This window comes from Salvia hispanica, chromosome 3 (genome assembly GCF_029641045.1).
Source record: "Salvia hispanica isolate PSC_SH4W2 chromosome 3, Shi_PSC_v1, whole genome shotgun sequence".
Classification (NCBI taxonomy): Eukaryota; Viridiplantae; Streptophyta; class Magnoliopsida; order Lamiales; family Lamiaceae; genus Salvia; species Salvia hispanica.
Window position 1 is genome coordinate 13,186,152 of NC_142694.1, and position 24,550 is coordinate 13,210,701.

General features: G+C 35.2%; 3 protein-coding genes, 1 long non-coding RNA gene and 2 other non-coding genes across 9 annotated transcripts; 3 read left to right on the forward strand and 3 right to left on the reverse strand.

Annotated features, from left to right (window-relative positions):
* The first annotated feature begins 715 nt into the window (after positions 1–715).
* LOC125214757 (glucomannan 4-beta-mannosyltransferase 2-like) lies at positions 716–4,406 on the forward strand. The gene is made up of 7 exons (XM_048115895.2): positions 716–1,240; positions 1,323–1,421; positions 1,671–1,923; positions 2,949–3,059; positions 3,139–3,275; positions 3,359–3,472; positions 3,562–4,406. Exons 1-7 carry the CDS (start codon positions 923–925, stop codon positions 4,123–4,125), a joined length of 1,596 nt encoding a protein of 531 aa, XP_047971852.1. The 5' UTR covers positions 716–922; the 3' UTR covers positions 4,126–4,406.
* A 1,753-nt stretch (positions 4,407–6,159) lies between these two features.
* Positions 6,160–9,387, forward strand: LOC125214758 (splicing factor U2af small subunit B-like). 4 transcript variants are annotated; one of them, XM_048115896.2, is made up of 6 exons: positions 6,160–6,547; positions 7,140–7,226; positions 7,310–7,391; positions 7,539–7,665; positions 7,741–8,178; positions 8,293–9,387. In XM_048115896.2, the coding sequence occupies exons 1-5, from the start codon at positions 6,311–6,313 to the stop codon at positions 8,144–8,146; spliced, it is 939 nt and encodes a 312-aa protein (XP_047971853.1). In that variant the 5' UTR covers positions 6,160–6,310; the 3' UTR covers positions 8,147–8,178; positions 8,293–9,387. The 4 variants fall into 4 exon arrangements, with proteins under 4 accessions (XP_047971853.1, XP_047971857.1, XP_047971854.1 ...); XM_048115900.2 differs by having other exon boundaries at positions 9,066–9,387; XM_048115897.2 differs by having other exon boundaries at positions 6,161–6,547; positions 9,136–9,387.
* Positions 9,388–11,122: 1,735 nt separating this feature from the next.
* Positions 11,123–12,277, reverse strand: LOC125212621 (uncharacterized). Its single transcript, XM_048112833.2, has 2 exons — positions 11,698–12,277; positions 11,123–11,554 (listed from the first exon to the last, which is right to left on the reverse strand). The coding sequence occupies exons 1-2, from the start codon at positions 12,083–12,085 to the stop codon at positions 11,385–11,387; spliced, it is 558 nt and encodes a 185-aa protein (XP_047968790.1). The 5' UTR covers positions 12,086–12,277; the 3' UTR covers positions 11,123–11,384.
* Positions 12,278–16,933: 4,656 nt separating this feature from the next.
* TRNAR-CCG (transfer RNA arginine (anticodon CCG)) lies at positions 16,934–17,006 on the forward strand. The gene has a single exon. It is a non-coding gene; the product is annotated as a tRNA-Arg (tRNA).
* A 1,963-nt stretch (positions 17,007–18,969) lies between these two features.
* On the reverse strand, positions 18,970–19,879 carry LOC125216962 (uncharacterized). The gene is made up of 2 exons (XR_007175527.2): positions 19,364–19,879; positions 18,970–19,278 (listed from the first exon to the last, which is right to left on the reverse strand). It is a non-coding gene; the product is annotated as an uncharacterized LOC125216962 (long non-coding RNA).
* On the reverse strand, positions 19,678–19,870 carry LOC125217281 (U2 spliceosomal RNA). Its single transcript, XR_007175695.1, has one exon. It is a non-coding gene; the product is annotated as a U2 spliceosomal RNA (small nuclear RNA).
* Positions 19,880–24,550: the final 4,671 nt, after the last annotated feature.

Below are 24,550 nucleotides of genomic sequence, written 5' to 3' on the forward strand. Positions count from 1 at the left end.
GCATTAGTACGTACTAAATAAAAGATTATTTATGGTTTTAAAAATCATACATATTTTTTGAAGTGTACAATTTTTTTAATCTGACCTAAATAGAAAAGTTCGGCACATTTTGATCTAACGTGGTTATTTGTGAAATCTATGTTGTTTAATCTGAATATACATGAAACAACATCATTTCGATGCCCTAAATCTTAAATTTAATGTTGAATATGTGCTTAAATATGTTCGGTGAATCTGTTGGGTTAAAGAATGATCTGCCCTAGAAAATTGACATCAATCTTAAAGTTTGTGATTCTGAATATCATTTCAAAGTTAATGAAACATTAGAATTCATCCAAAATTTATAGTATTAAGACCAATATCCCATAAAAGGTGAATAGCAAATTGACTATTTTGCATAAAGAAAAGGAATAATACTCCATAGTTTCCATTATTCTCGATACATATACATTTTAAGACTATCTCATTTAATACATGTAGTATTTATTTTGTAGTAGTAAAATACTTATTACTCATATAGTACTAACTTACTCACCCTACTTTTACTCACATATAGCATTGCCCAAAATATAAACTAATTGTACAACATTAGATTCAGATTGAGTTAAAATTCCAGCAATCCCAATATATTTTGTTGTGTAATTATGAATACTAAAAATAGGCCACACTTATCAGTTATGAGAAAGAGAAGTCCAAGTGAATGAGACCACATCTTCACTATAAAATAATGTTCATTTTTCCTCAATCACAACACCAAATCCCCCATAACTTGCTCCACTCTCTCTCGCAATGCAGCATTCCTTCTCTCTCTCCTATCCATTCTCAGGCCACACAACAAACTAGAAACATTGCTCTCTGAATTCCAAGATCTCTTAAAACAGAGCAGATCTGTGAAAAAACAGAGCATTCCCCTGTTTCGAAAATGGCCGCAAATAGCTTCACATCAGAATCCGTGTATTCTCCCGACATTGGAGGCCAAATTTCGGTGCTGTGGGAGTTCATCAAGGCGCCGTTGATTGTGCCCTTGCTGACGATTTGCGTGTATATATGCCTGGCCATGTCAATCATGGTGTTCATGGAGCGCCTCTACATGGGCATCGTCATCGTTTTGGTGAAGCTGTTTTGGAAGAAGCCTGAGAAGAGATACAAATGGGAGGCGATGAGGGATGATGATTTGGAGGATGGGAATGCTGCTTTCCCTATGGTTCTCGTTCAGATCCCCATGTTCAATGAGAAAGAGGTTTGTTTTTTTTTTTTAATTTTATCAAAATCGAATTTACCTCTTCTTTATGTCGTGTTTGATGAAATGTATTCAATCGCAGGTTTACAAGATATCAATTGGCGCAGCTTGCAATCTGTCGTGGCCTGCTGATAGGCTTGTTATTCAAGTTCTCGACGACTCCACCGACTTTACAATCAAGGTTTGTTTTGGTCAAACCCATAAAATGAGGAATTCCCAAGAATGAATGTGATGAAATTCACTTCATATTTAGTAATCACATGATTTTTTGTGTCGTTTCATCATTGGGCAATGCACCAATCTAATTTTCCTACATTTAACCGACACCATTATTCAATTTACTTAATTTTGCAATTAGGGTCATTTATTAGTAATTACATTATTAGTAGGAGTATTTGATAAAGTACTAATGATTTATATGAATGGTTAGGACATGATTGAGAGGGAATGCTTAAGGTGGGCAAGCAAAGGGGTTAACATTAGATACCAAATTAGGGAGACAAGAGGGGGCTACAAGGCCGGGGCGCTTAAGGAAGGACTGAAACACGACTACGTCAAAGAATGCGAGTACGTCGTCATTTTCGACGCTGATTTCCGGCCCGAACCCGAATTTCTCCGAAGGGCGGTCCCTTTTCTCATTCACAATCCGGACATTGCACTTGTACAAGCCCGGTGGAGATTCGGTAAGTCTCAGTTGTAGGTCGCATAATATTATTCTAATAATCTTATTCATAAATTCGCTCCATATGAAAGTGTCGGTGGTCCTCATATTTAATCTATAGCATTGCTAATTTTGGAGGTGGGGGTGTAAACGTAAATTCGCAGTTTGTTTGCACTTTTTTTTCTCTTTACTCAAGTGAGTGATTTGTTGCATGCTTTGCGGGGCGACGTAGGGGTTGGGAGTATTTATTTTACTAATATATGCTATACTAGTGTTAGGAGTTAGGACCCATTAAATCTTGATTATTACAATTATTTCCCCTCCTTTTAGGTGATCATCTTTTTTCTTTTTAAACTTGGGTAGGTAGCAAAACAAAACAACCACCATATTAAGTTCACCTTTTTATAGTACTATTTTATTAATTTGACTAAGTTTTTAATAGTTATGAAAGAGTTAATCAACGCATCATCTTTCGGCAATCAAATAACCAAATGACGAAACTGTCCTGATCTTTCTGTTCCTCAAGTCACGGATGTAACGGCATGGAAGTCAAGTTTGTCTTTTTCGTGTAAGCTGACAATCGACGCTTAAATTTTATCAACATAGTAAAATCTTTGCTCATAAGGGTACAAGTGTCATTTTATCCATGTGCTGTATTGTATAATAGTAACCAATTAATTATGTAGCACAACAGTCTCAACTTCCCACCGACGATCACAATTACAATAAATTTAGGTATAAAAAAATATAGGTGGTAAATCCAGCTTCTGACTGTGTGACGTGGCAATGATTTTAACTCATAAACATGTTGTTATCACGAGTGTCAGAAAAAGTGACAACTCTTTTTGCTGCTCACATGGTTGATGGTCCTAATCAACTGCTTCTTGGTTGTTTTGGTGTCTTAGGACAATTTGTTTTGTCTACATTATTTCACATTAATCTCTATAGCGACGTGTATTGCGAATATACACGTGAAGATCTTGATATACTAATTTTTTTTGTAGAAATAAAAGATGAATAAAATGATCATGGATATTTTACTTGCAGTGAACTCAAATGAGTGCTTGCTGACAAGAATGCAAGAAATGTCATTAGATTATCATTTCACAGTTGAGCAAGAAGTAGGTTCAGCCACTCATGCCTTTTTTGGCTTCAACGGTAACAACTTAACCATGTTTTTTTATTAGTACTATTTCACTAAATACTTATTAATCTTTGTGCTAAAAAAAATAAATAGGAACTGGTGGAATATGGAGGATTGCAGCAATCAACGAGGCCGGAGGGTGGAACGACAGAACAACGGTCGAAGACATGGATCTTGCTGTTCGTGCTGGTCTCAAAGGCTGGAAATTTCTTTACCTTGGTGATCTCCAGGTCTAATTCTAATCATCATGTCCAATGCAGTTTTTCGAAGATTTGTGTTACACGAAGCTGATGCGTGTTGTTGGTTTTTGTAGGTGTATAGTGAACTCCCGAGTACTTTCAAAGCCTTCCGGTTCCAGCAGCATAGGTGGTCATGTGGACCGGCTAATCTCTTTAAGAAAATGATGATGGGAATAGCAACAAACAAGGTTCCTTTTCTTATAAATTAGTACTACTACTTTGCTAATTGTCATATGTAAGTATGAAATTAATTTGTGAATATGCTCTTGGATGGCAGAAAGTAACGTTGTACAAGAAATTCTACGTGATCTACAGCTTCTTCTTCGTGAGGAAGATCATCGCTCACTTCTTCACCTTCTTCTTCTACTGCGTGGTTCTGCCTCTCTCCATTTTGGTGCCTGAAGTATACGTCCCGAAATGGGGAGCCATTTACCTTCCTTGCATCATCACTGCCCTCAACTCAGTCGGAACGCCAAGGTCGTTCCATCTGCTCTTCTATTGGGTGCTGTTTGAGAACGTGATGTCCTTCCACCGCACCAAGGCAGCATTTATCGGGCTGCTGGAGGCGAAGAGGGTGAATGAGTGGGTGGTGACTGAGAAGCTCGGGGATAAGCTCAGCATCAAAGGTAACAAGAGTGGTTCGAATAAGAAGTCTCTGAGGAAGCTGCTGGGAGACAGGATTCAAGTGCACGAGCTGGGATTCGCGGTGTTTCTGTTCGTGTGTGGATGCTATGATTTCGCCTATGGGAAGAACAACTATTTCATATACCTATTTCTTCAAGTCTTCACCTTCACCATCGTCGGATTGGGCTACGTTGGCACCATCGTCCCGACTTCTTAGCTAAACTACGGCATTTGTAGTCCACACAAAGAAGGGTGAATGTACACAGGATTGCTCTGTTTGGTTTATTTGATTTGCAGTTGGGGAAAAGGGAACTATATTCATTTAGTTATACGGAAATATATCCAAGTCTTGATTAGACTTTCCTTTTTTCTCTTTTTGTTAGAGTTATAGTGGTCTGATTTTTATTGCAGTTTATGAACTGAGTCATAGTCTGTTCTTGCTTTGTATTGCTAAGGCAAGAGATGTATACATTTATAAATTTTGTTTGGTTTGATCAAGTATTTTAATGGTAGAATTTGCACTCCCATCCCCATTAGAAAATGAATTATATGATGAAATAAAAAACTCGGAAGGAAAATAGTAATATAAATGAAATTAATCAAAACAATTTATTTATCTTTGAATTTTATAATAGATGGTATTGGTATATGGACAATAATAATAGCTAACTCATGTGGAGAGGAAAGTACCCAAATTGTATTAATTGAGCAATCCATGTGTATGAAGTGAACAGATGGCCTACTCTTCTGTCGGCATTTTGGATTTTTAGAAGAAATATAATCTTTTATTATTTTGAGTTTTGATTATGCATATGACCATAAGTTTGCTAGTAATATGGTGGTATACAAGCTCATAGTATTTAAAAATTGAATCAAATAAATAGTAGCTAATTATGAAAAGATAAACCCAATAAATTGATGTTTCCTCGGTACCCATGTCAAATTTGGAAAACAAAATTATGTTTATTGCATCAGCTTATTTGGAAAAAATAAACACATTGTTTTTCACATAGGTATGTTTATAAATAATGTGAATCATATTTTCGATGGGTAGAGCAACATCAACCTTAAAGGTGTGACAAAGGGTCCCTTCCTATCAAATGGAGTATAAAAGTTGATGAGATGTCTCCCTCAACTGTGCTGTATAATTGAGATAACATATAGTATGTCCCTCAATTTTATTCTTTCTATTCTACCATTGCAACAATAGCTAATTAAGTGACACCCTGACAACAAGAAAAGTGCATAATGTGTGTGTTTGCTAGCCAGCAAAATGATCAGAGCAAAGTCACCAAATATCTTAGCTTTGGAATTCACAGTAGCATGGTATTTAAATTTAAATTTTACAATTATAAAATAGAAAAATAAAATAAAAGAAGCTAAGTATTACACGTTTCTAATTAAGTTGAGGGTCCTCATTTAATGCATTATCTGGCATTTGCCCCCATCAAATATTCTCTACCATTTTCTTTCAAATTCTTTGCCCCACTTCAATTATTCCTATTATGTCCGTACGCGTTAATTTCGTAGAAATATACATTTATTTTATCGGACTAATTCGCAAAATGGCTTCTGGCCACAAACTAAATATTTGAATATCACGAACTAAAGTTTATACTCCATATTTAGGATTATTTTCTAAGCTAGTGAGAAATCAAATCCAATATGTCATCGCATTTGATGGATGAATCAGACTTTCTTTCTAAGCATTCTTTCTTGTTGTATAGTACGCCCTCTGTCCGTGAAATGTTGTCCACTTTGATTTTTTTTTCTTCCATTTTTGATAATTGGACCTCGTTTTCCACTAACTCATTACACTCACATTTTATTGCTATAAAATTAATATATAAATGTGGGGCATACATTCCACTAACTTTTCTCACTCACTTTTATCCACATTTCTTAAAATTCGTGCCGAATCAAACATTGACAACATTTTGCAGACAGAGGGAGTACTTATTTTGGAATCCAGGATCAAAGTGGAAACATACACGAGATCTGTAGATGCATTTTACTTACAAGATCACATTAATAAAGAGTTAACAATTTATTCCTAAACCCTACGTACAATGCTAAGTAGGAGTGTAAAATAAACAAATTTGGGCCGAAATATGGGCCCCAGAATTAAAGCACATAATAGGGTTTTTTTTTTCTCTGTATGTCCACAAATTAAGTGATAAATATTTTGGCCCAACCCAAAAATAATGCCTCAATTTAACATTAAAATTAAAAGACAAACAAGTGGCGTGTGTGTCCTAACCGAGTTCTCTCTCCTCGTCATCATATAAAAATTTCACTCTCTCTGTAATCAGCTCAATTCCCCTTTTGAAACCCTAATCGCAAGGATCTCTGAATCCAATAAGCAATTGAATAAGGTTCCTCGATCTGCTTGAAATTTTGCGATGGCGGAGCACTTGGCGTCAATTTTCGGTACAGAGAAGGACCGAGTTAACTGCCCATTCTACTTCAAGATCGGCGCGTGCAGGCACGGCGACCGCTGCTCCCGCCTCCACACCAAGCCGAGCATCAGCCCCACGATCCTTCTTTCCAACATGTACCAGCGCCCCGACATGATTACTCCTGGCGTCGACGCTCAGGGCCAGCCGATCGACCCCAAAAAAATGCAGGAACACTTCGAGGTTGCCTTTCCCCCCTTCTCTCTCTCTGGTCATTAAATTTGACGCTGTTTGTTTTCTTTAACCTTTTTTTTTTGTGTGCGTGCTTGTGAATTTGTAAATGTATGGTCTTTGATTTACTGTAGTATTTTTGGGCGATTGTGTACTTATCGTATTGAATTGAGGATGATAATCAGTGATTCACTAACATTTGGATTTTGTTGCTAGTTTCCTTGAAATTGTATCTTTAGCCATTACTGGATTATATTTGTCTTTCAATGTTTGTGAGTGTACAAATGATAATTGGACCTTTTGATTATTGATGTTGCTTTAGATGCCTTGCTAGATACTTATTTATTAATGTACTTTGTTTCCTTGTGACTTATATGTAAGGTTGCATACTATCAATACTGGGGTTAATTTCAATCATTGGCATGGCTTGTATAGAGTAAAACTGATCTTGTGACTTCTAATGAATAGAATGATGATATGATAAATTAATAAAATTATCCTATGTGTAGTTGTGTACTTGGATTAAAAAGAAAGAGATGGATAAACTTCTTTGTTTTGCTGACCATGAATGTATTCCATATTTCCTTTTAATTTGGTGTTGCAGGACTTTTATGAAGATTTATTTGAGGAGCTAAACAAATACGGAGAGATTGAAAGCTTGAATGTTTGTGACAATTTAGCTGATCATATGGTAATCTTTTCCAACACATCACTGGATTTGTAACTTTTGGAGCTGGCTTTTCAAATATGACATTAGATTTGTTTTTGTTGCAGGTTGGCAATGTTTATGTCCAATTTAGGGAGGAAGAGCATGCTGCTAATGCTCTTCAAAACCTGACTGGGCGGTTCTATGCAGGTAATAAGTGTTACCTTATTTTATGTACACCGGCTCTTTTGGGCATAGCTTTCTTTCATATTTACTGGATTCTTTCCAAGTGAAGGAATATCCTCCATTATATTTCACATGTAGAACATTCTTCTGAGTTATTTTGTTATTCTGCAGGACGCCCCATCATTGTTGATTTCTCCCCAGTGACTGATTTTCGTGAAGCCACCTGTAGGCAGTATGAGGAGGACGCATGTAACCGTGGTGGCTACTGTAACTTCATGCATCTGAAAAGGATTAACAGGTGATTTAATTGTTTGTACTCATGCAAACTTATGCAGGTTTGAGCATTATTGCAACTAATACAACTTCTCACTAGGGAGTTGAGGCACCAATTATTTGGGAGGCGTAGGAGTAGACACAGCCGTAGCAGGAGCAGGAGTCCCTATCGGCACCGTAGCTATGATGACCGCTCACATGAGAGTCGGAGTCACAGCAGAAGGTATGATGACCACGATCGCCATGAAAGTCGAAGCAGGAGGCGCAAGAGCACAAGTCCAAGAAGTAGGAGGGGTAGAAGCCGAAGTCCAGGTGGCAGGAGGAATCGTAGTCCTGTTAGGGAAGGTAGTGAAGAAAGACGTGCTAAAATTGCACAGTGGAATAGGGAGAAGGAAGAAACAGAACGTTCTGGCAACAAGGCAAATGCTGGTGATGAGGATAGCAGGGCTAAAAATGACCACTCTGGAAATATAGATAACGGAGGACACAATGAACCGACACAGTAGGACGGATATGGGTATTGACGATATTAGCACTGGTTTGTTCTCACTCCCTTTCCACCTCGGTATTCTTGATTTTTTCACTGGCAACAGTTATCATTACGAATGACCTGTCTTAAAATTTAGCTTACTGCACATTTTCCACTTTGCAGGTGGTGTGCAGGTTTTCAATTCTGTCATATGCAACATGATAAATATATGTTTCTTAGTACCATTCATTATGTCCATCGTGCTTTTCTTTCCCTTTTTCTGTTTTTTCGCTGAAGTATTGTTCGAGTTTGGTTTCCCGTATATATATAGTCTTCAGCCCTAAACCTTTTGAAGGAGCTGTAATTGCTTTTTGACTTTTACTTCCTGCCAGTCTCCCTCTCAACTAGATCAAAGTTGAATTTGTCTCCTGCATTCATCTGTATGTTTGCACGCAATCTGTGTGAGGAAGCTATTGTTCTGTGCTAGCTCTGATAATTTTTCTAAAATGATCTTATAATCCCCTAGCTATTCTCAAGATGTTGTGTACACACAACATCGATGTCTTGTATTTCTCCAAAAAAAGTCGTGCTCCAATTTTCATTACCTTTGTTTTGTTGGATAAAATAATAGTGGATTTATATGGTACAGTGCTTTGCAATTTGCATAGACATAGACATAGTTTAGTGGTTAGTGAGATTTGTTTCTTGCTTGTTGATATTGTCTATTGGAAGGTTCTTGTTTTTTAATGTTGCCTCTCATGAGTTCCTACTAGCGACCTTGCTAATTTGGCCTTGTCTGTCTTGGTTGTTCCCTGTAAAAAAAACATTGTGTTTGTGTGTGCAGTCAGGTATCCTGTAGCCACAAAACAACAAGGCTAGTGAGTTTTCGCATATTGTTCCAATTTATTCCTAAGATATATACTTGCAGATCTCACACTGATTTACTAGTTTTGCAGGTCCAGGTACCCTGCTTAGAAAGATATTGAGCACAGATTTTAATTATAGGTTCCCATGCAAATTGTACAGGTATTTTGGTTGCAGTGAGGGAAGAGTTGTAATTTCAGGGTGATGTCGGATTGAGAAGCCCGTGGAGGTCAAGTTGTAGATTCAACAATTATTAAGCTTCATTTTTCCTCTTTATAGGGATGCTGCTGGTTTGATCCATTTTGCTAGTGGACCAATGTTTTAATTCTATACCTAGACTTCCTCTTTCTTTTCACATTTATGTAATGCTTCCCAGAATCTTAACAGAGAGCCTATGAATGCTTTTCTATGACAGTATGGAATTTACAACCTGATTATGATGCTGTAGTGATTGATCATTCATGTTTTAGTCATTTTTTAAAGGTGATTGACTAATCATTGTTTCACTGCAAATTTCCATTCCACTCATGAAATAGCTCAAACTTATTTTTCACATGTAAAATTGGTATTATTGACCACCATGTTTACTAATCACGTAGTCGGCTATGTAGAAGATAGTAGTACATTGTTTGATTGATAAAATATTTTCTCATTTTTGAATTACAATTTTTTAATCTGATTGTTAAATTGTAATAATAAGAAATTAGTTTGGTAAAAAGTACTCTTGCCAATAAAGTACTCTCTCCGTCTCACGATAAGAGTCACACTTTGCCATTTTGATCCGTTTCACAATAAGAGTCGCACTTCATTTTTATCATAAATGGTAAGTAGGTTACACATTCCACTAATTCACTTCATTCACATTTTTTTTGTTATAAAACTAATATAAAAGAGTGAGTCTCATAATCTATTAACTTTTCTAATTAACTCATTTATATATTTTTTAAAACTCGTGACCACAATAAGAGGGAGGGAGTATAATTTATAGTTACTGCTCACTTTGGTGTGTTTTGTGTGTAGATAATGGCATATTGTTTTTTTTTTTAAATAGGGGTGCTAAAAGAGAATAAATAAAAGAAAATAGAGAGAATATTTAACCATGATATGATTTGTTAGTAAACCTGTAGGTTATTAACGTAATGATATATAGAGAGAATTCTTTGACAAAATGTTGCAGATATATTAGTAAACAATTAGTAATTGTTTATAGAGTTATGGAGAGAGAAAACGAATTTTATATTGATATCTTAAACTATTTAAGCATCTATGAATTGTTTCGAGCGAGGTTCACTGTACAAATGTTTTTATTTATCATTTCATTGACTTCTCCTCCCAATTAAATGATAGTACTAAAAACATATTCAACCAAAACTAGTTAAATTGGTGTCCACACATCTGACCTTATGAATTACACCAATTATATTTATGTGATGCATGAACATGAAAATTCTAGACTAGTCTCTGGATCAAATTATTGGGCCATTTCCCATAAAAAAATGTGCCTCTTCATGATATGTAAAACAAGTTTCTCGAATTAAAAGTTGCAGGTATAAAGTCTCCATCACCATCACTATATACATGTTAATAATTTATACTATTAAAGCTCAATTATGCATTTTTATTTGTGAATAAAAAATATAGATACATTCTTACGTGTGAATGTGTGATTGATGGTATGGATTCTGATAGAAACTGTGAAATCTGTGATGGTAGAGTTAAAGATTATGAAAATAAATTCATTAAATTTTGTAGAACAGATAGTGCATTCCACAGTGAATTTTAGATGATGATGGAATCAATGTAGATACATGGTAGAACTATGTTATCAACACACGAGTTGGTAAAGAATCTCAAATTTTGTTATTCCTCAGGACATAGGCTCATTTTAAAAATTTCAAGGCGTATTAGTAATTTTTATTTAAATTTGGAATATATTACTATTACTGAATAATTTATTAATTTAAAAATTTATCTCTTGATGTAGTAAATAAATTAAATTGCTTGTAAATACATAGTACTATACTCCCGAAATTTGGTGTATAACTGATTCATTCTTTTGATCAAAAAGCAAACTTCAATCTTTGATGACCACTAATTCGATTCTTCTGAATCCAATCCAAAATCCAATGATATACCACAAGACATGATGTAAAATAATTTTAAATCAAATTTGAACATATTACTATAACATATACACTTGTGTTTTTTTGGACAACTAAAACATAGTACTGTAAAACAGAAATTAAGAGCCATTCCTGTGAATCTTACATGGCTAAAACTAAACTCTATAGATACCTAAAAACGCATATTCTATGATTTCACAATATTTACATCTTTTGCAAACCAAATACTCCTCATTTAAAAAGAATTAGCCGCAAAAGTAATCGTGGCTGTCATTAAGCAGCCTTGAATTACAGTAAAAAATCCATGAATTTAAGCCACGGCAACCCTTTCTTTGTGTTGCTTTCCTCAGCTTCCTTCGAGCAGCTGGATGCGCCGCCGCCTTCCGCCGCAATCTGCCTCGGACAGAGGAAGAAGTTTCTTGAACCCAAATCCACTATCTTCACCTCCCTATCCAAACCTGTTTATCATTTTCATTCAAACAAATTAATTATCTATGAAAAATTGGTTGTGAAGCACAAGCGCTATTGTGATTCAAACCATCCCACATCGGCTAATTAAAAAATTTGCAAGCGATATATATATGTATGAATGAGGCCTTACTTTCTAAGCTGAACTGAGAGTAATGGAGATCGAAGGCGGAGCAGGCGGTGGATGAAAGCACCGGCCGCCGCGCCTCACTGACATACTGGCGGAGCGCCGCCGCGATCAGGTCCTGCACGGTGGCCTCCGGCGCCATCAAGACGTGCACAGGGCCAGGGCTCCTCTGTATTGTCACGTTCACCAGCAACTTCGTCAGCTTCGCCGGCGTCGGCGCCGGACTCCCGCCGCCTCTCCTGCCGGCCAGCAAGTCCGGCACCGTCCTCGGCCGCGGAAGCATGTCGGTCATACCTCCGGCATCCCTCCCGTGGAACGACGATGCCTTCTCCGACAACCGCCCCTTCTTGTTCTTCTCATGGCCTCCTTTCCGGTGACTCTTCGGCGACGGCATTATAATACTATATTTAAGCGTTTAGTTGTATTACCTTTGGCGGCGAACATAACCAGAATTCCACGGCGGAGGAGGAGAGAAAGTAGAGAGTATTAAAAAAGGGGATGATGAGATGGGATTTTAAATAGGGGATTAAGGAATGTGAAGCTCTATGGATATTTCGTTCGTTGCATTATTGGGATGTGAAGACTGTTCCAACATATGTCGTTTTCTTGATTCTTGATCAATAATGATAATAGTTTATTAGGATTATGTCATCACTATTACTAAGGTATTAGATCCCACGTTTTTTATATTAATGTGTAATCGGTATTGTTGAGTCATAATCTTAGATTCTTAGACTAAACAAACACCACATAAATTCGATGAGTTTTTTTTATATGAAAAGATAATAATTTTATTAATTATTGGTAAGGGTATGGCAAGTGGAAGTGTCTCTGTAGACTATAAGAGTGAGAGCTTAGTTCCATATATGCGACAAAGGAAAATTAATTGAAGATCTAACTCATCTATATGCCACTAGATGGCCTTATGACTAGCATATTTAACAAGAAATTTTGGCCTACAAACTAGGATAGCTCGATTGTTTCTAATGACCGCTCCAACATGTACTACTAGTATTAGTTATAGTTAAATAAAAAATAAATTAATTGATATTATGTCGAAGCATGATATATATAGAATATAGAGAGTGATATTTGGCATTGATGGTAATACATAGTTGGAAATATTAAGAATTAAATAATACTACGTAAAACACGTCATAGAAAAAGAATTGCACCCTTGATAAAAAAAAATAGTAGCTGCATTAAGCATTTTCTTGCAATTATATGAGACAATAATTTTGAAATTGATTGAACATGGCCTATATCCATCAATTAGAGAAATTGGAAATGTAGGAGGAGATGAATTTAGGTTGGAGCTGTGACCAATAATAATCGTTTGACTGTGGGTTGATTTATCAAAATTGCCCCAAACTTTTTGGTGGGCTATTCTCGGCCGCCATTGACACGTGGCGAGAGAGCCACAAGTGGGACCCATGTATGATGTTTTATCCTACCTAAAGAATCTGTTAATTAACGGGAAATAAATTAATCATGAATCTAAACAATTTATTTAAACCACACTACGATATACTCCATAAAACATTAATTTATAGATTAATATCCTATTGAAAATAGTTTCAAAATATTACTTTTACTAATTGCTTGAACAGTATATTAATTTTCACTCAAAATTGAACCGCCGAAACGATTGGGTTTATTACCAGAGTAAATGGTCAAACTTTTTACAAATAATTTGATCAAAGCTGACCTTTTGTGGACTTTGGTCTTGTATACATCCAATTTAGGAGTATTCAAAATATAATCATTTTGATTCATAGTAAAATGCAAAATCAGAATCGTCATGGCGGCAAGAAATATTACTAGTACTATTTGGCTACTATCAGTTCAGTCAAAGCAGGAAAGGAATTTTGAGCAATTTGCTCCTTTTCCTTTTCTTTTTTTGATAAGGTTTAATGTGCTAATACTCAGTGCACATGTAGTTTGTCCAAAATATTAGTGCTGAAAGGTCGCAAAAATAGCTGAAAGCATATCCAAATGCCAGAAATTGTTTAATTTTAAATAATTTTTAATAACTTAAATACTCCTATAGTAGAACGGAGTATAACTTATTGATTATATTTATGTTGAATTTTGTATATGTTTAATTTAAAAATATAAAATATAAATTTTAATTTCCGCACAAATTGTTCTTAAACACTACAAATGCGGAGTATGTAATTTCATTCTCTCATTTTAAAATTGTATTTGTTGTAGCTAAGATAAATAGCTTGAATAAACCATGTCTAGCGTTACAAATTGACTATACTCAAATTTTTTGTATTTATGATATACTAGTGGGTATGAATAATTAGTTCTTCCTTAAATTTGAGGAAGTTAGCCATTCAATGTTGTCGGGCAAGTTGAGATTCGCAGGTGGGACACACTGCTCTACAACCATTACGTTCGAGACAAGTAGACAACAACTAAACTTGTGCGGACATAAAATAAGATAGAATGAAAAACGTTTGCTACAAAAAATTAAATTTTGAACATCAAAATTGGTCAGGCAAATAATGAGGCCCTAAATGAATATTTCCCAGTTAGAATTGGGCTACAAAACGACACAAAATGCATATTCTGCTGTATCCACCATATCATATGCAATTATAATTCATTTATTAAAGACAAGACACGTGGAATAGTGGAGTGAAGTTGGAGTTGTGTTTTTAATAATGCATTTTCTGCAATCCATTTTAACTAAATTCTACTTAATTAATTAAAAGGGGACGTAATTTCTTGTCATGAACACCAATTATTTGTATATGTCCTTAAAATATTCAATGTACGTGGACTTATAATCGATCAGTTAATATCTTGGAATCTTGGATGGGTACACCTATATAGGGTTGCGTGAGTGTGCTAACTAATTTAGTGTACTAACATAGCTGCTTAATTTGATTGCATAGATACACTTATTGATGGACTTATATATTCGGTTAAATTGTCACTTAATCAGTGCATAATAATATATGGTATGATGCCTATGGTTTTATGGTTAAGTTATCGTGGAAAACTAAAATGTGATGAGTTAGTAGCAATTCCGTAGCCGCTATGTCTAACTAAATTAATTATTTATAATCATTGAATACTCCTATGAAATTGGTCAATCTTATTTTCTTATTGATTCGAACTCAATATTATTTGTATTTTGCTGATTTGAGCAATGGTTCGTGTGGAGGAGACGTGCACTCCAACAATTCTGCTAATATTTTTCTGCCTAATTGTAGCTACTATATTTTCTTGTCTTCCAATCAAATTTCTATCAAAGGATACTTAAGAAAAAAAAAATTATTGAAACAAATATCTCAATCAAATGAATAAATGAGGGAAAGAATCAAAGAAAAAATTAAAGGGAAATCATGTAAAGATAGAATTGGAACCTATGAAAAGCTATGTAACTATCGAGCGGAGATCATTTGACTCCAAAACAATGTTGACGCTGTAGGCCGAAGCCTTTGAGAGATGGACATTCGCTACCGTCACTCCAGCATTGCATGTTCACGATCATGTCGGAGACAGTTGTTCTTTGCCTTCTCCAAAAGGTCCATTTTGTTGTAGATTTACTCAGACGGGGGATGCAACTAAGGCCGTCTCCAACTATATACTTAATCTCATTTTTGGTGTAGCAAACTTATTTAATCATATTGCAAATTCAAATTCATTTTTAGGTTTTTCTACGGAACAATACCAAATATGAGTGCGTAGTGTAGCTACCGTAAAAAGTTTGTGAGACATATACTCTAAAATGGTGTAAATGGTTGGAGTCAAATTATTTTTTAGTGTGACATATACTAAAAAATGAGTTGATTGGAGATGGCCTGACAACAATACGGGTGGTATGTCAAGTTACACTTGCCAAATCAGTTGCATTTTTTTAAATGTTATGTTAGCGTCCATATCATCAATTAAATGCCAGCTAATCTACCACATCATTAAAATTTAGCCATAATTAGTTATCGGTGGAATACTGGCACCCTACTATAAATTCATGATATTGCATACCAACTTCAAAGTGGAAAAAGTTACTAGTAATATTTTTGAAAATTGCATGATATAAACCCTATATTCTAACACCACTGTACCAGTATTGTACTGATTACTCCTATTAATTTAAAAACTAAGCACATGGATTGTGATAGCATGAATGTTCCCTATCATTCAATTCAATGCCACTGTCAATTTGTGTGGAGGAAGTTTCCAGGAAGATGCATTGGACGGATAAATACATGCAATGATACAAAAACAGTAATTTTAATAATTAGAATAAATCATGTGCTCTACAAGTTGAAGAAACAATTAAATATAGTGATGGTTTTCAGACCATGAGCGACACAGATGCAAAATCTTTTGGATTTTCATTTGATCTATTTCAAGATCTCCACACTTATAACACAAACTTTATACATGTACTAATAAAGATGCATCCTATAAAATCCAACTATATGAAACTGAGAAAAAAAAAGGGATGAAGTATTATTTAAGATCTCAAAAAATTACTCAGATATTAGTTGATAGAAATAAGGCCCATTAGTTCATTTGCAATCTTAGGATTCTTAGCTTTGAATGCCTTAAATAATTCACATTTTTATAATGTGCAATTTTGCTAGAATAAGTTAAAATAGTGGCATCATAGGATAGGAGTATAAAATTTTGATTCGGACAAACTAAAGTTCTAAATTAATTTGTACATAGTCGGCCCAAATTAAAGGTAGCTGGACATGGGCTTTCTTATCAATACCCATTATGTCATTATTAATAATCTCAAGGGTTAAATTGGAATTATGCAAATTTTGGATGGGGGAAAGAAAATGAATTGCAACAACGGCCATCACATTTGATTTCAAACAAATTGGGGAAAACGAAACCCTAACTCTGTCTCCATCGCAATGGCGAATTAACTCTTCTTATCTCCCTTTCTCGATCTCGCTGAGCAACCAAAATAACTTATTCGATGTCCAAGCATCCGTATTTTTTTCGCATCGAACATTTCTCCCATCCGATCTTTCCTTTAGTAAAAGAAGGTGATTTTTTTTATGTGATCTATACTTTTTTGCGTTGGATTTTGATGTCGATTCTATTTTTCTTGTTTTTATTCTTCGTTCGTGTTTTGTTTTGTCTTTTTATTTGGGTGATTTTGTTGATCGTCTCTTTCCTCTGTTCATCATCGGCATAATGCCAGAAATCGCCGTTGCTGTGTCTGTTCCCGTTTTTGTGAATTTTTCCCTTTAATTTTAGCAAAAAAGATCACATAGCGGAGTGGATATCGCGTTAGACTCCGAATCTAAAGGTCGTGGGTTCGATCCCCACTCTGATCGTCATTTCTCTGGATTTTAATTTCTTTTTTAACTTCTATCTTCAAGATTTTTTATTTGGTCTACTAATAAAATCTAGGAAGTAGTCGTCCATCCTGGTGGTTATGTGGTTAGCACTTAGAGCATCCCTATCCGTGCTCTTATTTAAGAGCACGGAGGTGGACCCGGCCCCACTTTTACTCCATGTCCTTAGCTAAGAGCACAACACCCACATCCGTGCTCTTCCGCAAGCAAGGGTCCCACCATTCTATTATTCAATTTAAATAATTCAATTACTAAAAACATTTCTATAATATAAAAATACATTAAAATATAAAAAATTACATAATTAAATACTAAAATATAAAAATTACACAATTAAAATCCTTAAAAATAAAAATACCTATTTAAAATGTGAATTTTGGGAGAAAAAATGGAAAAATAAATTAAAAGTGTGTTTAAAACTGATATAATTTATTTAGAAGTGGGAAAATATTTTTTTTATTTAAAAATGATATTTTTTTTAAATTAAATTTGAATTTAAAAAAAATCAAAAAAATGAAATTGTCGTGGCCAATCGCGCGCCGCCATGTCAGCCTCCTCAGCGGCACGGACGTGCTCTTATTTAAGAGCAGCGCCTTGCCGCTGGCACGGACAGCATGCAGCAGCGGACAGCGGCGTCCTTGCCAGCGGCAAGGACGGACGGACGGCGGCGTCATGACCGTTGCGGATGCTCTTAGCAGGTAAGAGTTTGGTAAATCAATTAAATACACTACTATTTGAGTATTTTATTCCAGTAAATTCCAATTATCAATTTATAAAGTTCTCCCACAAAACTACAATTGGAGAAGATTGAATAGAATCGACGGCACTTGTAAAAAGTAAATGCTAAAATTGGTCCTGAACATATGGTCATTTTACATTTTTGGTCATAAGCATCATCTTTTGGATTTTTTGGTCCTGAACATATGAAAATTTGATCATTTTAGTCCTCCGTCAACATTTTCGTTAAAAACTAACGGTCAATAGGTTTAATCCTAATTTTGACCAATATTAAACTTTTTAATTCTACTTTTTTACTCCCTAATTAATTTCCTAATTATTTTAATAATTATTTATTTAAAATCAGATTTAAATAATATAAAAAATAAAATGAAAAATTGTTTTTCTTCTTCTCCTACGCCCCAATCTCCATCTCCGTCCAATCCAACTCCATCACCATCGCCAACACCCCTACCCCGTCTTCAACAGCTCCGCCTACGCTCCAATCTCCATCTCCTGAAACTGCACAACATATTTCAATTCTTGAAAAAAAAGAAAGTTGGGACTAAGGGGAGGGGGAAGAGTGGGAGCTCCACCACGTCATCGGATTTGGAGGCGGAGCACGAGAGGGAGTGGCGGCGGAGGCGGCGATGCGGCGGGGAGAGGAAGTTGGGGGCGGGGCGGAGGTGGGGTTTAGGGGAGATTAAAGAGGTGGATGGCGATGAAGATTGAGGAGAATGCAGCAGCGCCATTTGATTGAGGGGAATTAATTGGGGAATTATTGATTGGCATGTGGGGATGGAGTTGTGGAGGAGAGTGAGAGTGGAAAATCTGCATTTGATTAAGATGGATGAGGGAGATGGCGGAGGCGGAGCTGTTGAAGGCGACAGAGATGGAGATTGGGGCGTAGGAGAAGAGGAGTTACAATTTTTATTTTATTTTTCGTATTATTTAAATTTGATTTTAAATAAATAATTACTAAAATAATTAGGGAGTAAAAAATTAAAATTAAAAGTCTAATTTGGTCAAAATTGGGATTAAACCCATTGACCGTTAATTTTTAATGCAAATATTGACGGAGGACCAAAATGATCAAATGTTCATATGTTTAGGACAAAAAAATCCAAAAAATAATATTTAAGACTAAAAACATAAAATGACCATATGTTCAGGATCAATTTTGGCCTTTACTCCGCTTGTAAATAACTAGATTTGATGCACGTGACGATTGAAACTGGAACATTATATGTTGAGAATATCTAAATGTAGCACCACTTCACCAATAAAAGTACATAAAACTACATAAATAAACACTGTATGGTGTAAACAACAATAGCATGAAATCAATCACTCTTCCTCTCCATTTCCACATTCTCCTAAGTCCTCCCCCATCAGCTTATTCAATAAATTTAAATCCTTATTTATCGAGCTATTAAAACACTGAATGAGAGAAACACTTGTGCATCCAAAGAATCTACACTTGCAATCTTGAACTCGGATCCCTTGCCATGGATTCCTTGATCCACTTCTCCTACTGCTCAACAATGATCAGTATTGACTAATAGTCTCATTACAATTTACAAAAAATAGCTGGGGAAATCAAGAAAACAAGGAGGTACCTTCATTGAAGCCATTTTTCTTGCAGGTGAATTGAGAATACAGGAAACAAGGAAAACTAGTACTCCTCCGTTTAATGAAAAACTAGACTTCATGGTTGAAACTTGAATTGAAGTAGAGTTTAGGCTGTGTGTGAATATTTTAAGGGTAGTGAGAGAGATCATATAAGCTTAAATATAATTCATGCATAGCTCACTCATTTCCGACTAGAATCATATCCCCAACTCTCATCAAACTCTAGCCGTGAATTCTCTCAGTGCCTCTTCACCGGCTTCGCAGCTTCACCACTAATAACTTAGTTCCATATTTAAACTAAAATTGCTGGGGTGAGCCTGGCCAGTGCAATGCAAAGACGACGCATGAAGACCCAAGTAGCAAGCTACTTAGATGGATCTTCCCCCTCAAAAAATAAATCTAATATCGTGTGGACCAATGGTCCACATATCAGACATTAAACTGATAAGAATAGATACTACACTTGATCTTAGCCAAAAGGCCGAGAAAGGTATGAGTTTTTCATATACTGGCTCATGTTTTTATATTATGTCATATGCACATCCTCCTTTTATGCATTCGATGTGGGATAAACTCACTGAAATAACAAGCTTTAATAGGAGTATAAATGTACAATACACAAGAAGGGTTAGAAATTGAAAACACAACACCAATTGCTGTTAAACGTCCCAATCAACTCCACAACACAACAATTAATTAGGATTCCAATTTTCAATTCTCAGAGATTCATAAATTCTAAAGGCCCTCTCTAGTCTCTATCTATCTATTTCCCTTTCTATTAATCAGGAGGATCAACAGCAGGATTGATGGCAACTGAGAATGTATGCCCCAACTTCTTAACCCTTTTCATTTTTCAACTCGTGCATGATTAATTATAAATCTATAAATATATACTACTATATACTTCTGATCTGATGAGGAATAAAATTATGGTGAATGTTTGCAGCTGAGTATAATGACATTGAATGTTGATCTCCAGTGTCCATGCTGCTACAACAAGCTCAGGAAAATTCTTTGCGACATTCCCCGTGAGTCTCTCTCTCTCATCACAATCACCATCAAATTCAACTCAAGCTTGCTTGCACACCACATACATATGCCATCAATTTTTCATCACATATATTCAACATCTATATACCCACAATATAAACACTAGTAGTATATGATATTTGTAACGCAAATATTCTTTTTATTTTGCACTATAGAAGTTTCAGATCGAGTGTATCAAGTTATGATCACGGTGGCTTGCTGCAACCCAGAGAAAATTCGTGACAAATTGTGTAGCAAGGGTCGCAAAGTATTAAAAAGCTTAATTATATAGCACTCCTAGTTGGAAGCTTGTTGAAGTTCTAGCTACTCCTCCGAGTATGCATCTTAATTTCAAAATTTCACAGACTTTGTATTTCGTGAGAATAAATGAATATCGAAGATAGTACTATATATTAAACTGTCAATGATATCTATTTGAGAAAAATAAAAACAGTAATCCCAGTTATGTTCGAATGGTCAATTCCATATATAACTTTGACAATTTTTTGAATCATCCATCAATAGATTCGGAATTGGGTCAAATTGTGGATGGCGTGAAAGCCGAAAAAAGTATTACTACTACGTGAAATAAACGTTTGGCATATTAAACTATGTCGCCCCACTTTCAGAATTAGGGCTAAAACGACATAGTTTTACACAAATCACCCCCTCTTATAGAATCAGTGTTAAAATGTTTCATTCTTCTTCTTTCCAATTGTTAAACTTAATATTCTTCTTCTCCTTCTTAAATTCTTCTTCTTCATGTCCATTCAGTATATGACAATTCACTAGGATCGCCAAAAACTGCAAAAAGATGAAAGAAATTATATCTCCAAATTGCATACCTAGATATCAATTCAATTCATTATTACTAGTCCTCAGCATCAATATTAAAACATATCTAAAAATTTATTTTCATTGTAACACCCCACTTTTTCGAACCCTAATTTTTGAGTCATAAAATATTTGCATTAAATGCTTTTAATACTATGAAGTATGTGGATTAAATGATGAGTGATTTATTTCATGATTCTTTGTGACCTAATTGCGATTTGGAGTTGGGATTGAGTTGAATAGTCAAACTTGTTGATTATATAACGTGGCTATTGAATGGTCAATATTGTGGAAAATATGACGTGGCCGTGGAATGGTCAAGGTCGTTGAAAATGTGACGTGGATGTGAAATTAGAATGGTGGATTTTGTGATGTGATTATGTGTATATTTTGATGCGGGGCGAAATAATATTGTGGTGAATTATTTTTCCTGGATGAGTGAGATTAAATAGGAGCATCATTATTTAATTGGAATTTTCGACCACTCCTATTTATTAGAAAGGAATCCTATTTTTCGTGGATTTAATTATTCGTCTGGGATATTTATCTAAATTAAATCCAAAGTCTGGTTATTCCTTATTCCCTCTATGAAATTTTCGACCCCTATGTTATTACAAGGAGATTTTTCGAAAATCTCCTATTTATGGGAGAAGGGATTATTTTATTATTTTATTTGATCCCTTATTTATTCTCTTCCATGAATAAATAAAAATATTCTAACAAATCTTACCATATCTCAAGGAGATCTTGCCATATCCCATTTTAATTAATATTTGGAATTTATTCCTGGGGAGAGAATCAATATCCACGCCACTTTCCCTATTTATTTGGAGGATTTATTATTTTTACCTTGCTTCGTAATATATTATTCTACTCCGTAAAAAATCAAATAAAATCATAGGCTAATTAAATAGCCTAAGATTTCGAAATCTCTCCTTATTTCTCCACCAAAAATCACGCCAACTCCCTCCTCCATATCTTCTCAAATCTTTAATTTATTTAATTAAAGAATTATTTTTGCACTCTATAAATACATGAGAAACCCTAAACCTAGAAATCAAATCACACGCCTCCCTCACTCTCCAAATTCACGCCTCCCTTCTCCCCCACTCTCTCTCAATTTTTTCTTCTACTTTTCTCCCAGATTTTTTATCTTTTGAGAAGAATTCCAGTTGAAGCCTCAAAAACTATTGAAGAACCAAGATCCTACTTTGTTTCTACCAATTATTTTTATCAAGAAGAGGTATTTTGATCTATCTTTTCTCATCTAGCCCATTAATCGGTGTTCTTGAACCCTCATGCATATAGATTGAGTGAAAAGGGGAAACAATTGATGAATGTGAAGTGTGTGTGTATTCGTGTGTGTGTGTGTGGTGTGTTGGTAAAACACTCGTGCGTGACATGTTTTGATGATAGATCTGGAGTTATAGTGTGAATAAAAAGTGATATGATAATCATACATTGATTTTTGTATGGTGATATTAAAATGAATTGATGGGAAAAGGGAAACGTTGAGAACATGCATGATTTTTGAATCAACGGTTGAGACTTATTTGTGATACGCATAAATTAAAGGTGATAACTCGCGCTCTCGGCGTGATAGCAAGAGGAAGAGCATACTTGTGATCTAAGGAGCCGAGGTGGGCTTTACTGTTAAACTCTGTTATGTTGCAAATTTATGAAAGTGGAGAGATAAGGGTGGTTTTAAACTGTTATGTCATGCCTATGATTGTTTTGATGATATTGTGCGCCTGATGCCTAATTTGAGAGTTCGCTCCATTGGGCTATAGGGCTATGGATATGTATAAACGAATTCGGGTCTGAGTAGGGCCGCAAACCCTACCAGGCTAGTGTACACGGTAGGATCGGGAGCCGTTCTTGCTAGTCGGCCGGTCTCGTAGGCGAAAAGTGTGGCCACACTTTCGTCGCACCATGGAAAGGTTGTGATTGTGGAAATTTTTGAGAAAACGGGGGAGTTGTTTGACTGGCCAGTCTGTGAAATTATTTTTGTGATACTCGATGATATTTCTTTGATAACTGCAAAAACTCAGTTCACTATGGTAAGGGTGGCATAATTGATAAAATGTTTTGGCATGAGTCCACCGGGTATTTCAAAATACTCAGCCCTGCATGTGTTTTCCCTATGTGCAGGTTGAGTGGCGACGAGCGGTTGGCGGTGTTGAGCAAATTTTAATTGAATAATATGGTCATCTTGAAACTTCAATTGTAGTTGTGTCTTCATACATGACTTCACTTTTCTCTTGGTTGCTTCCGCTGAAACCCGAAACTTATAATCGTTTGTTGAGTTTGAACTTATCCCCTTTTGGTTTATAATATTGAGACATGATGCGTTTTGGATTTATATTAAACCCTTGACTTTTGAGCATGATTTATGATAGCTATCCACGATTGATTTTTTTTTCTTGCTTAAGCCGTTGTCTTATTTCTTAAATAGTTCATTAATTATTTTGGTCAAATCTCTTTAAATGAAACCATAGCCTACATTCTTGTTGCAATTAAGTCCGCCTAGGTGGTGATCGCCGTATTCATAACACCCTAGAAATCCAGGCTGTTACATTTATGTATGCTAATATTTGTATATGTAATGCACTATATTCTGAAGGATATTTTATGATATTAAATTTTGTTTTTATATTATTTAATCACGCTTCAGAATTTCATACCAACTTTTTTACCTGTTTTGTTGGGCTGCATAAAAAACCCAATCATAATTGCTCGTGAGTTTGGTCTACTTGTATCTAGCATATAAGCATATTCTAAAAATGGTAATTTATCTACAAATTTCTAAGCTTTAGCTAAATTTTGACTTTACATTTTAATATAAAAATATTTTTGCAAATTATTAAACATTTACTTTGATTTAAATTTGTAATCAAACTGTTGATTTGTTTAAATTTGCAATCAATCAAGATTTTGACATGATAGATTTAATTATGTGACACTATTAAATGTCAATTAAACATCACATTTTAGGTATCAATGTGATCAAGTCATGTCAGCGTTGGAATTTTGATCAATTGCAAATCAATAGTATAAGTAATATTTTAGTAATTCACATGTGGATTTAAAAGTGAGATCGAGAAAGTTGAAAATTTACAGACGAATGCTCTATCTAAATATCGATCATTTTGGCATTTATGTCAGTTTTGATTGGTTTAAATTTAAGTACCGTAACAAAATCGAAATAAATTGGTAGTTCGTGACCAATTCTTAAACTCGTGTGTATTTTCTAAAATGTAGTATTCAATATCATAATCAAAGTAGATGTACTTCTAAAATTTGAATATAAC